Source organism: Xenopus laevis, chromosome 3S (genome assembly GCF_017654675.1).
Source record: "Xenopus laevis strain J_2021 chromosome 3S, Xenopus_laevis_v10.1, whole genome shotgun sequence".
NCBI classification, from domain to species: Eukaryota; Metazoa; Chordata; class Amphibia; order Anura; family Pipidae; genus Xenopus; species Xenopus laevis.
The window spans coordinates 91,903,001-91,917,577 of NC_054376.1; the positions used below are offsets into that span (position 1 = coordinate 91,903,001).

At 39.1% G+C, this 14,577-nt stretch overlaps 1 protein-coding gene across 1 annotated transcript; it reads right to left on the minus strand.

Moving 5' to 3' along the window:
- Nucleotides 1-1,582: 1,582 nt before the first annotated feature.
- btg1.S (B-cell translocation gene 1, anti-proliferative S homeolog) lies at nucleotides 1,583-4,876 on the minus strand. The gene is given in 2 exon segments (NM_001087356.1): nucleotides 1,583-2,843; nucleotides 4,612-4,876. Coding segments are annotated over 2 exon segments (510 nt in total). The 5' UTR covers nucleotides 4,757-4,876; the 3' UTR covers nucleotides 1,583-2,478.
- Nucleotides 4,877-14,577: the final 9,701 nt, after the last annotated feature.

Genomic DNA, 14,577 nt, shown 5'->3' on the forward strand with positions numbered 1-14,577 from the left:
CAATGTCTAGCCCCTTGTCAGATTTCAAAATTGAATATAAAAAATCTGTTTGCTCTTTTGAGAAATGGATTTCAGTGCAGAATTCTACTGAAGCAGCACTACTAACTGATTCATTTTGAAAAAAAAAATTTTCCCCATTACAGTATCCCTTTAAACTGGTCATAGAAGCAAAGATCCGATCGTTCGACTCCTCGAAGAATCGAACTTCCACATCTTCCGACCTGTCACTAACCTTTCAGATCAAATGAAGTAGTAAAAGAACAGATCAGACGATGTTCTGTCCCTACAGCAATCGTACGAAAATTGTGTTCGACAAAAGCTGGTGACAGTCTCCCACTGAAAATCGTCCGATCGGCAATACATGCAGAGATATTATTGGCAGCCGACAAATCTTTTAACCGGGCCGACCGTCTCCATGGGGTGAAAAATGTCGGGACTCCACACACGGTCCGAAAATCGTAATAATCAAGTATTCGAAAGATCTTTAAAATCCTGTTTAGATAAGGACACGCCTTATGAACTGGAAGCCCAGATAGATAAAAGTGTTGGGCATTTCCAGAAGGCATATAAAGGCCAGCCTCGGTTTCTCCATTTTCTTAGGGAGGAGTAAAACTATTATCTCTTCCAAAGACAAGTTCCAGTCTGAATGTCAATATTTGTATTTGCATTTAGGGCATGGAGTTGAGAAAAGGCCAGAATGGCTGAACAGTATGAACAGTCTGTTTATATGGGATTTGAATCTTTTCTTCAGAAAATATTAGAACTAAAACAGCTTTGTAATGCTCAAGAGATATATTACCATACAAACATATAACATTGTGAGAAAGGTACTTACCTTTGACAAGAACATTGGAACAGCGTATTAAAAAAAAAAAACACATACCTTTTGAGGACTGGAAGCCAACAGGTACAAAATCAAGAAGATACTAAAAGGCAAATTGCCTTCCCGCCACAAACTATCCAACAGGCCATGTATGAGATACTTGTTACATTAAAGCCTGTTTTTAAGGTTTTATCCAAGGTTATTTCAAGGTTTTGATGTACCCTAAAATGGGATTTATATAACCATATAATTGAAAAGATTCTCAGTTTGGGCTCTGAAGCTTTCCTGTAGAACTTTGTCCTTGATTACTTGTAGCATGCCATTTGCTCAGAGGAATATATCCAAAGGGGACCTGAAAAATTGGTGGGCCAGAAATGTTAATTTTTTTTATATCCTTATTTCATATATTTTCATAATTTTATTCCTGTGTTTGCTGAAGAAGTATGCTGTTCCTGTATGTCATGTGAAATTCCACAAAATACAAGCCCCTGTATTTGCTTCCATATCATGAAGTGCTTAAAATCATGAATATAGCAGGATTACTAGATAGGTTTTGTAACAACTATAACCTAAATCCAGTGTATGATCCCAGTGGCTTAAACAAGGTTGCCATATTTCCAAAAGCACACATTTATAACCCTCCGACGTTCAGCTTCCACTTGGAGTTAATTTCCTTTGTGATGTAACCTAAATTCAGCTGGACCTAAAAGAAATTCTCTCATGTAACTCTATAAACAATTACACAAGACTTAAGTGTTAAAATGGCAAGTTATGAAACAATTTATTATAGAGAAGAAAAAATCTCATCCAAAATATAGAAATCTGTACATCTTTGCCACAATCAATATACATGAACTGTACAAATTTACATCAGTTCATAATTTACCGAATAAAAGGACATAAAAGTTCACAAAATAGATGGTGCTTGTGGAAAAGACCCCAATTAAGTACAAGAAATTACAAAGAACTCCACTTTCTAAAAATAAGAAGTTTACTCCATCTTAGAAAACTACAAGCTAGTAAAGTACAGATAAGTCGACTGATGAGTGTGCCATAGTTAAGACAGTGCCTTTAATACACATTTGAAAATGCCTGTTCTCAACATAGTTAAGTTGTATTTACACTGATATCAATATGAATAATGTGTAGCAGACTTCAGATATGCTCACATCTCTCCTATTTACAAACTATACATATTCAGTGCAAGTTATGTCTGCCATATACAATTCCAGTCTTTCATATTTGAAACAAATCATCTTGTGACTGAGCTGCCAGAAGCATTATCATCTAAGTTCATTAGTGCAAACTATTTTCAAAAAAAGAAAAAAATTTTTTTTTTAGCAAACATTGAGCTTTGGGTTCAAAGTTTAACATAAATGTAAACACTAAACAAAAAGTCTAGTGGTAAACAGATTAAGACCATTTAAAAGGTCTATTTTTCTTATTTGCGTAAATAACAGGCTATTGAATGGACAAAGACACTGTCTAAACAAAGGCACTTTCACTTCAGAAAGATCTATCACTATTTTGTGTCCACTCTTCACAGCTGTGTCATTGTATAAACTTCACAATCCATCCCCATAGGAGCCCTCCCAAATTAAAAAATAATAATTGGTTTCCATCTGTTACAAGATGATCCAGCCATCAACCGTATCTTAACCAGATACAGTCATCATGTTGTATGTTTTGGATGGGCTTGTTCGGCCCAAGAGGAGTTCATCTTTACAGCTGATCCTACTCTCAACTAGAGAGCCAACGCTGTTTGGACCGACACCAACTCCTGGAACAGATTCATACAATACACATATAGAACCATCTTCTCCTATGCGGTACGATACTTCATATGGGTCAACCCACAAAGTAAGTTCACTTGGCAGAAGTTTAAACATTGCCTGGCTGCTGAGTCCAATACGGTCTGCTGCCTGTCCAACTAAAGGGTCCATCTTGTGGTTAATCCGAATACAACGATAGGCCGAACCCCTAGATGGCTTTTCTGGAAACCAATGATGCTTATAGTGATCTAGAAACAAGCAGACAAATTTCATTTAGCTTTAGAAATGTTGTACAATTGAGCAGGTACCAGCACTAAATAACATTTCACTATATGGAATGATAAGGTTAAACAGTGTCTAATCAAGCCTGAAGTTGACAAAAACGTTGTATAGAAAGCTATGAAATGTTTGCAAAAAAAAAAAATCATCATTGAAAAAGCGTTTGGATGAAGATGCCTAAAGTACACAGCTAGGGCAATGACACAGCGACTCATTTATCAACACTGGGCAAATTTGCCCATGGGCTATTACCTATAGCAACTAATCAGATTGCTGCACTCATTGTTAGTCTTGCAGCTGGCTTTATAAAGTTAATCACCGATTGGTTGCTATAGGTAACAGCCCATGGGCAAATTTGCCCAGTGTTGATAAATGAACCTGAGAGATACTAGTAGTTGCTACTTGTTGTGGCTACACAATGCCACAATACCCTGCCATAGACAGAGAATTGCCTATGCTAAACAATTATCCCTATTGTCTATTATTTAGCTGCTTCTAGTAGCTACATGTTTCATTGCCCTTACCTAGATCTGTCTGTATTGTTGAAAGTCTTGTTTTGTTGAAAAACATTTGTTTTAAAAACAATTTTTTTTTTTTTTGCTTTGTAGAATACCAAAAACTGCTGAATCAGAAGTGTTCAGTGTGTGGGTTCACTAAACAAAACAATGAGTTGAAAGTTTAGTTAACATTTGTATATACAGTAGGACCATTTTACATTTTCAGGGGACCAGAAAAAAAAAAATAGTGTAAAATCCAGGAAAATGTATTATGCATAATATATGGGTGGGACCACAAAACGATTGTAAAACTTAAAATCAGGGGATGTAAAATTGAGGTTCTAGCCATATAGCACTGTACATAGTACAAATCTGCCAAGAATACAAAGCAATACACTGCCTAGTCTGGACAGGAAGGAAAAATATCAGCCTGTACTTTCCAACCACAAATGGGAGGGGTTGCTTATGCATTATATACCAGTCTGCAAAGAAAAATAATCAAGGTGGAGACGAGGGCAAGGAATGGGCCCCTATAACACTTTATAATAATAAAGATTCAAATACAGAAAGAAAATAAGAGATTAATTGTTAAAAGGGATTCAAGTGCTGTCCCCATTTATTAAAAAAAAAAAAAAAAAAAAAAAAAAAAAAAAAAAGGGCCGAGAAAGCTACTTAATATACTGAAAAAAACTTCTCATTATAAATAAATGTTTTCACCGCTATATGTACATTTTTACTGAAAGCATTACATCTGTTTATTGTGGTTTTGTCTCCAAAAACAATGTCGATTGTAGAAGGTCCAGCTGAAGAGAACAAATATTTGTTATGCTGTTTAAACAGTCAGATCCAGAGAAGAAAAAAAAAAAAAAAAATGGGGGATAAACAAATAACCAATGGTTTATGTATATTGGAAAGTTGTTTGGTTTTGACATTTCATTAGGTATAAATCGGTGTTGGGGTGAAGTTCCCCTTTAATTCAGTGAAAGATTAAAGCTATAAAAGGCAGGAGAGTAGAAGGCGATGTTGGCCGCAAGCCAATCAAGCTCTGAAAGGGATTTCAATGATCTGGAGTAAAGGGGATTTCCGTGGCTTGTTCATGTCTGTCCTGGGATTTATCTCCCATCCCCCCGCGGGCTCACATTGAACTACAACTCCCTGAGTAACACACACACACACACACTACTAAATAAGATAGAAGCGCTGCCGCTGTAAGAAAAAAACAAGTGAGTGTGTATCTTACCGGCCAGCATCTCCTGCAGGGACTGGTTGAACGTCTGCAGGTCGAGGTCGTTCATGAGGCCTTTGGTTCGGAGGAACTTCGTGATGAAACTCACCGCCGCCATGATCTCTGGCTTCATGTTGGCCCAGGGATTGTGCGTATGCATGGGAACTCGACCGAGCGGCTACTTGAAGAGCGGTGGAAGAGAACGGATCGGCTATTGAGCTCCGCTTGGTCTTAGTAACCCTGTTTTTATTTCCGTTTTACAATTTTTTTTTTTTTGGTATTTTTTCACTTTTATGTCCTTTGTTGTTTCACAGGCTGTGCCCGGACATGTCGTACTAATTAACACATACGACTTAGAGAGGGACCCGTAAATATCTCAACCCCTCGAAACCGATAGAAATGTCCCCACAAAGTGCCTTATCTAACAACGCGCAGTCATCACAACACGAACTGCCGCGTCCCCCGAAGTGAACAGCTTCCTTCGCAGTCTGCGTTTTTATAGGACAGCGGGGGAAGGATGTGGCGTCAGGGAGGGGCGGGAGAGGCGCCTGGCCTATAGAAAGGTTGCTCGCCGATGATGTCACCCTGTTGCGGGGAGGGAAAGGACGAGTTGACGTATGTCGTTTGGAAAGCAAATGAGAACACACCCCCCTCTTTGTAAACAAAAGTCTGGCTGAAGCGAACGCTGCACTTCCGGAAACAAACACAGACTCTTGCTATGGCTGAATTCAGTCCCCTATGCTTTTATCTATTTCCTTAGGGTCTGTTGCAGGGAGAGGGCTGTAACGCATCGGTGGAACGCCCAGTCCTGCGTCTTATGTTAAAAGAAATATATCATGCGACTTGTAGTAGTAATTGCGTCGACCGAAAGTGGCCAATGCAGTTTAAACGCAGCATCGACGAGGTATTGTGACAAAAAGAGTTGGGCTACCTACGCGTTACTGCAAGAGTGCGGGGCACGGATAAGGTTTCCCTTTGTCTCCCAGTATGACACATGGCAGGGCCCCATCCCCCACCGGAAGGCAGGCGCAGACAATAACAAGAAAGATCGTAGCGCTGTAACAACAAAGGCATGGCCTGATTTACTAATACCACGGGGCTACTACAGGTGGGGGTGCACTGCACAATAGCCTGTGTTTTCATCTGCTTTATTCTCCTTTCGATCATTTTATTGTCGTATCACCTACATACCACGTCTCACATTGAAATAATAAAATAAATGCTGTGTGCTGGGAAACAAAACCATGGTCTCCGTTGTGAGAAAATCCTGACCAGCGAAGAAAGAGTCTGTATATAATAAGTACTGTAGCCTGAATAAAAGTGGCCATAGATGTGCAGATTTACCTTCATATCGGACGAATGAACGTTCGGTGCCATCTCCCGACCTGCCACTAACCAGTCAGATCAAATAAAGTAGTAAAAGAACAGATCAGCCGATTGTTCGGCCCCTGACAGCAATCGTACGAAAGTCATGTCCGACAAAAGCTGGTGACAGTCTCTCACCGATATCGTCCGATCGGCAATACACGATATTATCAGTAGCTAGGGTTGCCACCTGGCCGGTAAATATGATGCTTGTGCCAATGTTATTAATGTGGAAAAAAGAAAAATATATAGGAAGGCCGTTATTTTTTTCCAGAAAAGGTGGCAACTCTATCAGTAGCTGACAGAAATTTTCTAACCTGTCTGAATGTCCGATTGCCATCTCACCAAAAAAATGTCAGGATACACGGCCCGAAAATCGTACAAAACTGAGATGCATACCATTAAATCTTTGTGTCTATGGCCAGCTTAAGGCAAACAAAGACAGACACCTACTTGGCAATATACTTGCTAGTGAACTGGCATTAGCCTGAGCAGAAGTTACTGGAGCCCACACCAAAATCATTTCAGGGAACATTAAACATAAGGAATAAGTTCTTAAACATATATTGAATTGAGTATACCTCCTTGCCCCCTAAGCAGTACCATTATCTGATGTCTCTTGTTGTACCTGTGTTGGTGACAGACTGACAGTTTTGTATACCAGCTGAGGTAGCAGGACCTTATTTACAGCAATTGAAGGGCAGCCTGCACATAAATAGATGTTATCATTTGGCATGTCTAGGCCGTAGGATCAAGTAGTGCTTTGTACAACCAGACCTAAACTAGATGCCATCACAAACCAGCCTGTCAAGGGGTTAAACAAGTCCCCTGTAATGCATCCTTGGGAATAACCGTGCCACTACAGCTGTATCATATGGGTGCTTATTCACTTAGGATCCAATCCATGCTTTTTGTATATGTAGTATAGAATTTTACAGCTACTAATAGTAGTTTGTAGCATGAATGATGTGGAGTAAGAGCATATTTAAGTTGCCAATTCCGCCTGCTAAGACTGTCTTTTCTGCCCATGGATGGGGCCCAACAATGGGTCTGCCCAAGCGATCAAACCAAAATAATTGTGTAAAAAGCCGTTGTAGGGTTTTGATTCAGTCAAGTGTAATCAGGGCTGGGCCAGGAGCCCCAGGCAACCCAGCTGGCCACGTTGCCCACCAAACCCTTTTGTACGTCTGCGCATTCGAGCGAGCACAAATATCCGCAGGTACAATTGCTGGACTAGGGGTAGGCAACGGGGGGCACAAGCCTGGTGCCCCCTAAGCAGGCATCAGCAGCCCCGGAATTGCCCCTGCTAGGCTCGTGCCTCTTCTGTCTACCCCTAGTTCCGACCCGGGGGCAAATTTACTAAAGGGCGAAGTGGCTAACGCTGGCGAAAATCAGTGTGACATAATTTCGGCACTTCACCGATTTACTAATGGTCGCTGGCGTTTCGCTAGCGAAGGAGATAGACTCTGGCGCAACTTCACTTTGGCGAAAGAGCGTTACTATGCAAATTCACTACGTTTTTTATTTTACTGACTGTTACCTCAATTTCCAGACTTGCCTTCACCATCTCCGACCAGGCGAAGTGCAATGGAGTAGATAGAACTTACTTGAAATTTTGTTGTAAATTTTTCGATGTCCCAAAAAACGCTGGCGTCTTTTGCTTTTTACAGGGTGATAGATACATTTAATAACATATGGCACATAAACTATACTGTGGGCACATGTGTAGGACAATATAACAACATAATTTTATTAAGGTTCCCTGGCCTAGTCTAGTGTTATGTATTTGATGCTGCATATACAGGCATTGTACTTTAACTATTCCAATGAAGAAGCGGCTATGGCGGAGCTCACTGCAGCGTGCAGCGTTCCCTTCCTGGTCGCAGCTATCGCGAGACTTCGGGTGTTAGCCCCATACACTCCAATCTCACACAAATTGTTCCTCGCTAGCAGCGCTGGCCATTCAACGAAGGGGACGCTGATGTTAATATCAATCCGGCTTTATTGTTTCACACAGTGCAGAGTTATGTTCACAGTGGGTGCGTTGTATCAAAACCTACGAGTTTCGTGTCTACGTGATCGACACTTCCTCAGGGTTATTGTACTTTAACTGCACGCCATATGCAAATTAACCAACGCTAGCGTAACTTCGAACTGCTGATCGTATTTTGGGTAGCGTAACTTCGCAATCGTCCAGTACCCTGTGAGCAACTTCGGATCTTCGTGAATTAGCGTTGTCCAGGTGAATTTACGCCTGGCGCAGTGTTGTGATGTGCGCAAAGCCAGCGATGGCGAATTTTCACAGGTAAGTAAATTTGCCCCCCTGAGTATAATCCTTACGTTTAAGTATCCAGTGCAGATTTCTGCTCTGGACAAACATAAAATGCAGGTTTGAGCACACCTAAACTTAGCATCATATTCTGCCTGGATCTACTCATGAGTGTTCAGAGTTGCGTTTTATTGCATTGGCATTTCATCACCACATGCTGCATTTTGTTCAGCTTGACGCGTGTTCTGAAGACAATGATTAGAGGGTTCTGTCAAAAAATGACAAAACCGCATTTAAAAACACATAAATGCAAAATATTTATTTTATGCCCTCAGTATGTGTTTCTAAATGTGTAAAAACGCCTGTGTGCCAATAAGCGATTTCCATTAATTCTGACCCCCACTGTTTACAATTTTTGGAAAGAAATCTGGCTTATTGGAGCTGAAGAGGCTTAAGTAATAGCAGTTGCTGAATTACTCCTTTCTTTTGTTGCGATACCAGTTACCATTTTCCCTAGTTAACATTCTAGCTTATTGTGTTAGGTTGGATTACTGATCCGCAGGAAAATCCAGTTCTTGGTTTGTAGTCAGTAAATGTTCTCTCCTTTCAGTTGGACAAACACTGTTATAATATCTGCTTTTAACTGCTGAAAATGATTGACATCTTTTCCACAAGTCCAGTGTTACTTTACGTGGTCAATTGTACCTTCCCCTGTTTTCTTTGCTGAAAGCTGGGAGGGGGAGGGTGAATGAAATAAAACTGGATTGCAATAAAGAACACCCAGTCCTCAAGGGAACAAGAGTTTCTGGAAGTGCAGCCGCAGCTTTGGTAGCCTGTAGCTTTGTTAAAGGATATGGCTGGCAAAAGCATCCACGTGATTGTGTGAATCATTTTCTAAAAATATTTCCCACAGTTCATCAGAGAATTTCTATGTTTGAGGTGTACGTGTTGTTCATGAGCTTGGGACAGTAGAGCTGTGAGATTCACATTGCTTTAAAGGTGCAAATGATTAACCCAGAGTCTGAATTTTTAAAATAACACTGTGTTTTGCACACTAGCAACATTATTAACTTCAGCAAAAATTGCAGAGGGTGAATCAGAAGAAGGGTGTTTTCCATGGAGAAAGTGAAATTAAATAGTTTTTTTTATATGTGACATAATGGGGAATATTTTGCCTTGTTTTTCTGTCTAAAGGGCAACTAGGGCATACGTACAGTGTACCATGCACAGCAGCTCTGTACAACTAAATATATACCTGCTATTGTCCCTTACCATATGCTCCGCTTACCTTTCCAGCATCATAGACTTCACCCCTGAATACCATGTTTAATTCTACATGTATGTCCATATACATTTTCATTCAATTAAATGTAATTGCCACTGACAATGTAAAATGAAGTGATGTTTAGGCAACGTAAAATCAAAGACCCTCTCCTCGTTTGCTTTGGTTTGTTATGTAAAGGGTTCATGTACTTACATGGACAGTGCTGATAAATACGTAATATTAGATTATGACTTGTTTGTGCTGTTGAGGCCTGCTCAAATATGCTCACACATGGAGAATAACTGAAGAAACAGGGAGGAGCTTTGTTGATCTCAATCTCTCTCTTTGTGCTGGCAAAACATTGCAAGATGGGGGGTGACTATCATTACTTGCTGCTGAAACTGTCAGCAGCAATAACAGAATTTCCTTTATTTAGTTTTTTGATAAAAGAATAGGAATATAGGATGAGGTGGATACACAGTTGGATGCTGACTTGCCATCCACAATGAGATCCTAGATGACCTGTACTGCTATATTCCTTTTCCATCTGAAATATAGTCACAATACAGACCTGACCCTTAAACTTAAATGTAGAAATAATTTTCAGTTCGTTCTACATTTATGTTGTTTAAATCTTGGCTTTTTTCATGTCATTTGTGTGTTTAACCTTTCTGAATAGTCCATGGAGCGCCATGGAGCGAAACTCTTCCGTCTTCCTCTTTCGTCGCGCAGCTGTGCATGCACAGTAGAACGAAAAGCCGAACTTTAACTAAATAGTCGGCTATTTCGTTCAACTGCGCATGCGTTTGCCCCGGGAAATTTGAAGACAGAAGAAGCTGGAAGTGGATCACTCTGTGGTGCTCACTGGTATAACCCCTGGCCGGTGCAGTTTTCTGCTGATAGGACACCGGCCCGGGGTTTCAGATAGGGCCAAGCTTACCCTGAAATGATCGTTTCAATTTATGATTTGTCCATCAACTAAAAATACCATTTCAAGAGATATTGTCTAGTTGAAACTGGGAAAACTTTGGGTAGCTGCCTTCTTGGCCCTGCAAACAATTGGACAATGGATGCATTTCACTGGTAACGGTGGAAATCTCTAACCTGACAGATTTTCTGAGCAATGTCGGACTTAGATGCAGGATCATTTGGTGCCTACTAACCTCATGATAGTTTGATGGATTCATTGGATCGCACTAAAATTGGTCGTTAGGGAGAGAAAAATCTATTGCCACCTAAAGAAGATGTGGATTTCATATCTGTGCAAATACCTTGCGTCACTTAATTTTCCTATGCCTCAGGCACCAAACATAGAACAATAGATCTACAGAGCAGGGTCTTATTTTGCCTAAAATATTCTGTGTAAAACACTGCATATAATCACTACCCTTCACTGATGTATTAATGAAAATATGCTAGTAATTATGGTGCTGCAGTTACTAAATTATGTCTGACTTCATTGCTAAAAGATTAGAAACTGGGTGTGGTTTCCCTTTTACAAAGAAAATGTAAAACCTTTGTATAATGTTAAAAAAACAATTATTTTTTTATACTGCTACGTATAGGTCATTTGTCTTTTATTAGATATAAATGCCCCTTTTCCAGTCACATTTTACTCTGTAGAGTAGTGGCTAGTGATTTTACTCTGTAGAGTAGTGGCTAGTGATCAGCAAAATTCTACGCCAGGCACGGACTTACGGCAAAATTCCTCACTTTGCCATCTGCAAATTTCTGTGCGAAACTGCGGGAAAAATCTGCTGCAACAAAAAAGTCAACGTAAGTAAAAATGCCCACTGACTTTAATGCACTTGGACAAAAAAGTTGCAGAGACTAAAAAGTTGCAGAGACTAAAATGTTGCCACAAGAAAAACACCCATTTGGAGTGAGAAAATGTTGACACCTATTGACTTCAATGCGTCAAATTTGGCTCTTTTTTTGGGCCCTGTGCCAAAAAAAGTTGGGGACCTCTGCTTTAACTGATCTTAATAGAAACATTTAATTGATACATTTGTTATCTTTGTCCCTGCTGATCAGAATCCCCAAGTTTCATTAAAGGCAGTTGTTAGAATTGATACAACATTTGCTAATATTCCACAGATGGTGCTGAGAAATGTAGCAACTAATTGTATCAACTAAATGTAGCAAATTGTAACAGCTCAGATTGCTCCCGGATCACTGAGCTGCCAGACTGAAACACCAGAGACAACAACATTAAGAGGGTTATTTATCAAAATCTGAAAAGCTCTCACGAATTTCACAAAACTACTCCGACCAAATCTGTGCAGACTTTTCCCCCTATTTATCAATACATTTTTCCGAAAATTTCTTGTGCCGAAAACTTAGACTTTTTTGGATTTGACGCCTGAAAACCACAGAATTTTCAGATTATTGCATGAAACCCAGCACAGGTCAGGATATCTGCCATTGACTTCTACATGAACTTAATAAATTTAGAAAAATTCAAATTTTTTTTGTGTGTATGTAACTGATGACTTGAGCATGTTTCTGATCATCTTCCAGTCGGGAACAGGATGGGTTCTCACTTTATTATAGTGGTGTTACTGATCAAGTTTTTGGAAAGACGCTTTTGTCTTGGCAGAGACCTTTAATGTGTATGTTTTATTTTGAATCCACACACTACAGATTGTTGCACGTAGACCATTTCATTGAGTTGATGACAGGAGCTGCTACTTCCATGTGAACCAAACCTCACCGATCATTTATAAGGTGACATTTTCCTATGTGTGCCCTTACTGTAGTTTTCTTTCCATCTACACCATATGGTGTGTTTGCAAAAGTGTATGTATACTAATTGCACAATTTTTCTGTTTAAGTACTCAGCTGACATTTTTTGTTTTCACAGTACTTGCTTTTTATTCTCTTTATAGTTCAGCTGCTGCTAGTTGTTATTTCCTTGCCCTTCCTGTGTGCTTTGAAGTGAGGAACAAGTACTGTACGTTCAAACCGTGAATGCTAAGAATTGCTTTTGTCCTGTGACATGCAATTGTTCCACCTACACACACCTATTTGGAAATCCCTGAACAAAGAGTGAATAGAGAAGTTTGATAAATTGTTTTTTTTTAGTGCAAGCAGAATGTATATATGTATATTTTATAGCTGTGATGTGCAAATTAAAGGCAAGGCTTATAAACCTGTACCTTTGTAAGCTAAAGCTTAAAATGCTCTGTGGTTTTGAAAAGGGAGCTGCAATATCTGCAGAGAAAAGTAGATGTTCATATTTAACTTTATCTGGCAGACAGAAACTGCTTGATTGTGATGGAAGATTATTTCTTTACTGGTTTTGGATGGCTTATATTTGGTCACTGCACCACGCTTCCTTTATTTTCATATTCAAATGCTGGAAGCTAGGCGAAAATATTATTAAAAAACAACAGCTGTAGAAAGTCTTTCATCTCCATCATCATTTGTTTATATAGTGCCAGCACATTTTGCATTAGTTTATAACAAACAGGGGTTAAACAATACTTAAACAAAAGTTACAAAATAATAGGATCAGAGGACAATGCTCACAAGAGCTACAAAGGCTCATTTAGGAGAGGTTAAAAAAAGAGGAAAAAATGCGACACACTGACCCACACCCACATTTATAAATTCTACCTGCGGCTCACAAAATACACACTTTTTTTGTCAGTAACACATGTGTTCTCCATCCAATGTCTCTAAAATCATGCGTCCATTTCATTATCTGTAAACAGAGAAAATCAAAAGAATAAGAAGCTATGGCACACCATCCACAATGAGCAAATCCCCTATGTAAATATTACTAATATTTGTGAGTATGGGATCATGTTTCAGAAGTTAGGGCAAAGCAACTTTTATCTCTATCTAGCTTTCTTTGGCACAATTGTGTGTACAGATACAGAAGTAATGATTGAGTTGGACACTGAGGGTGGTAGGGTAACTTCTAAAAAACAAGATAAGGCATACTTGCCATGAGAGATTGCACAGAGAAATAAAGGTTTAGATGATGAAAGAGTTAACAGCAATGCCTGAGGCTCACATTCACTGGAGACCATTTATGAGCTTTGCAGCAATGTACTCACTATGATGCAATCTTGGAGCAAGGTTGTCATATAAGATTTGTTTATTAGATAACAATCACTGCTATACACTGATAAATTATTATTATTGTTATCCTTATTTGGTTATGGGAGTGCACATACTCATTAAAACTGACCTGATTCAGTCTTGCACTGAGACCATAACATGGAGTGCGGTGATTTATAAATGTATTAAATCTTAAAATAGCATTCTTTACTGAATATTTTGATTTTTTCAAATGTTTATCATACGAGTTGGCAGACAAAACTGTCACTCCTTCTTGTTTCTTTGTACCCTTCAACTCAGCCATCTGTCTTCCCAAAGAGACTGTGTTGTTCTAAGGTCACTAATGATCAGAGGTTTGCAACCTGAAGCGCTCCTGCTGTTACAGAACTACAAGTCCCTTCACTGGAAGCCACAGTTGCTGACCCCTGCTTTTAAAAAAAGATTTTTTCACTCTCTAGTGGTGATACCAATTCATGATGAAATATTAATTATTAACTTATTCATCAAGAAATGGTTTGTTAAGCACAATTAAAGTGATATGACACATTTGATCTTTCTTTACACATACAGGGTGTCATATTGGATAATAATCATCTTAATTATGTAATATATGCAGGTGAGTTACAAAATAAATGTACTTGGCTAGTGCCTTGTTTATTTTAGATATCAAACAACTGCTACAGTTGCTGACCCCTGCTTTTAAAAGATTTTTTTCACTCTCTACTGTTCATAACAAATTCATGACGAAATGTTAATTATTAACTTATTTCTCAAGATATTGTTTGTTTATTACAATTGACGGAATGCAACACATTTGATCTTTCTTTACACATATGGGTGTCATAATGAATAATATTCATTTTAATTTTGTAATATATGCAGCTGAGTTACAAAATAAAGGTACTTGGCAAGTACCATGTTTATTTTAGATAAATAACAGCATGGAAAGTAAGATATCATTAAGTGACAAGTAATAATCTTTCCTACAGTCCTTCAGAGGCAAGGCCAGGGTGGG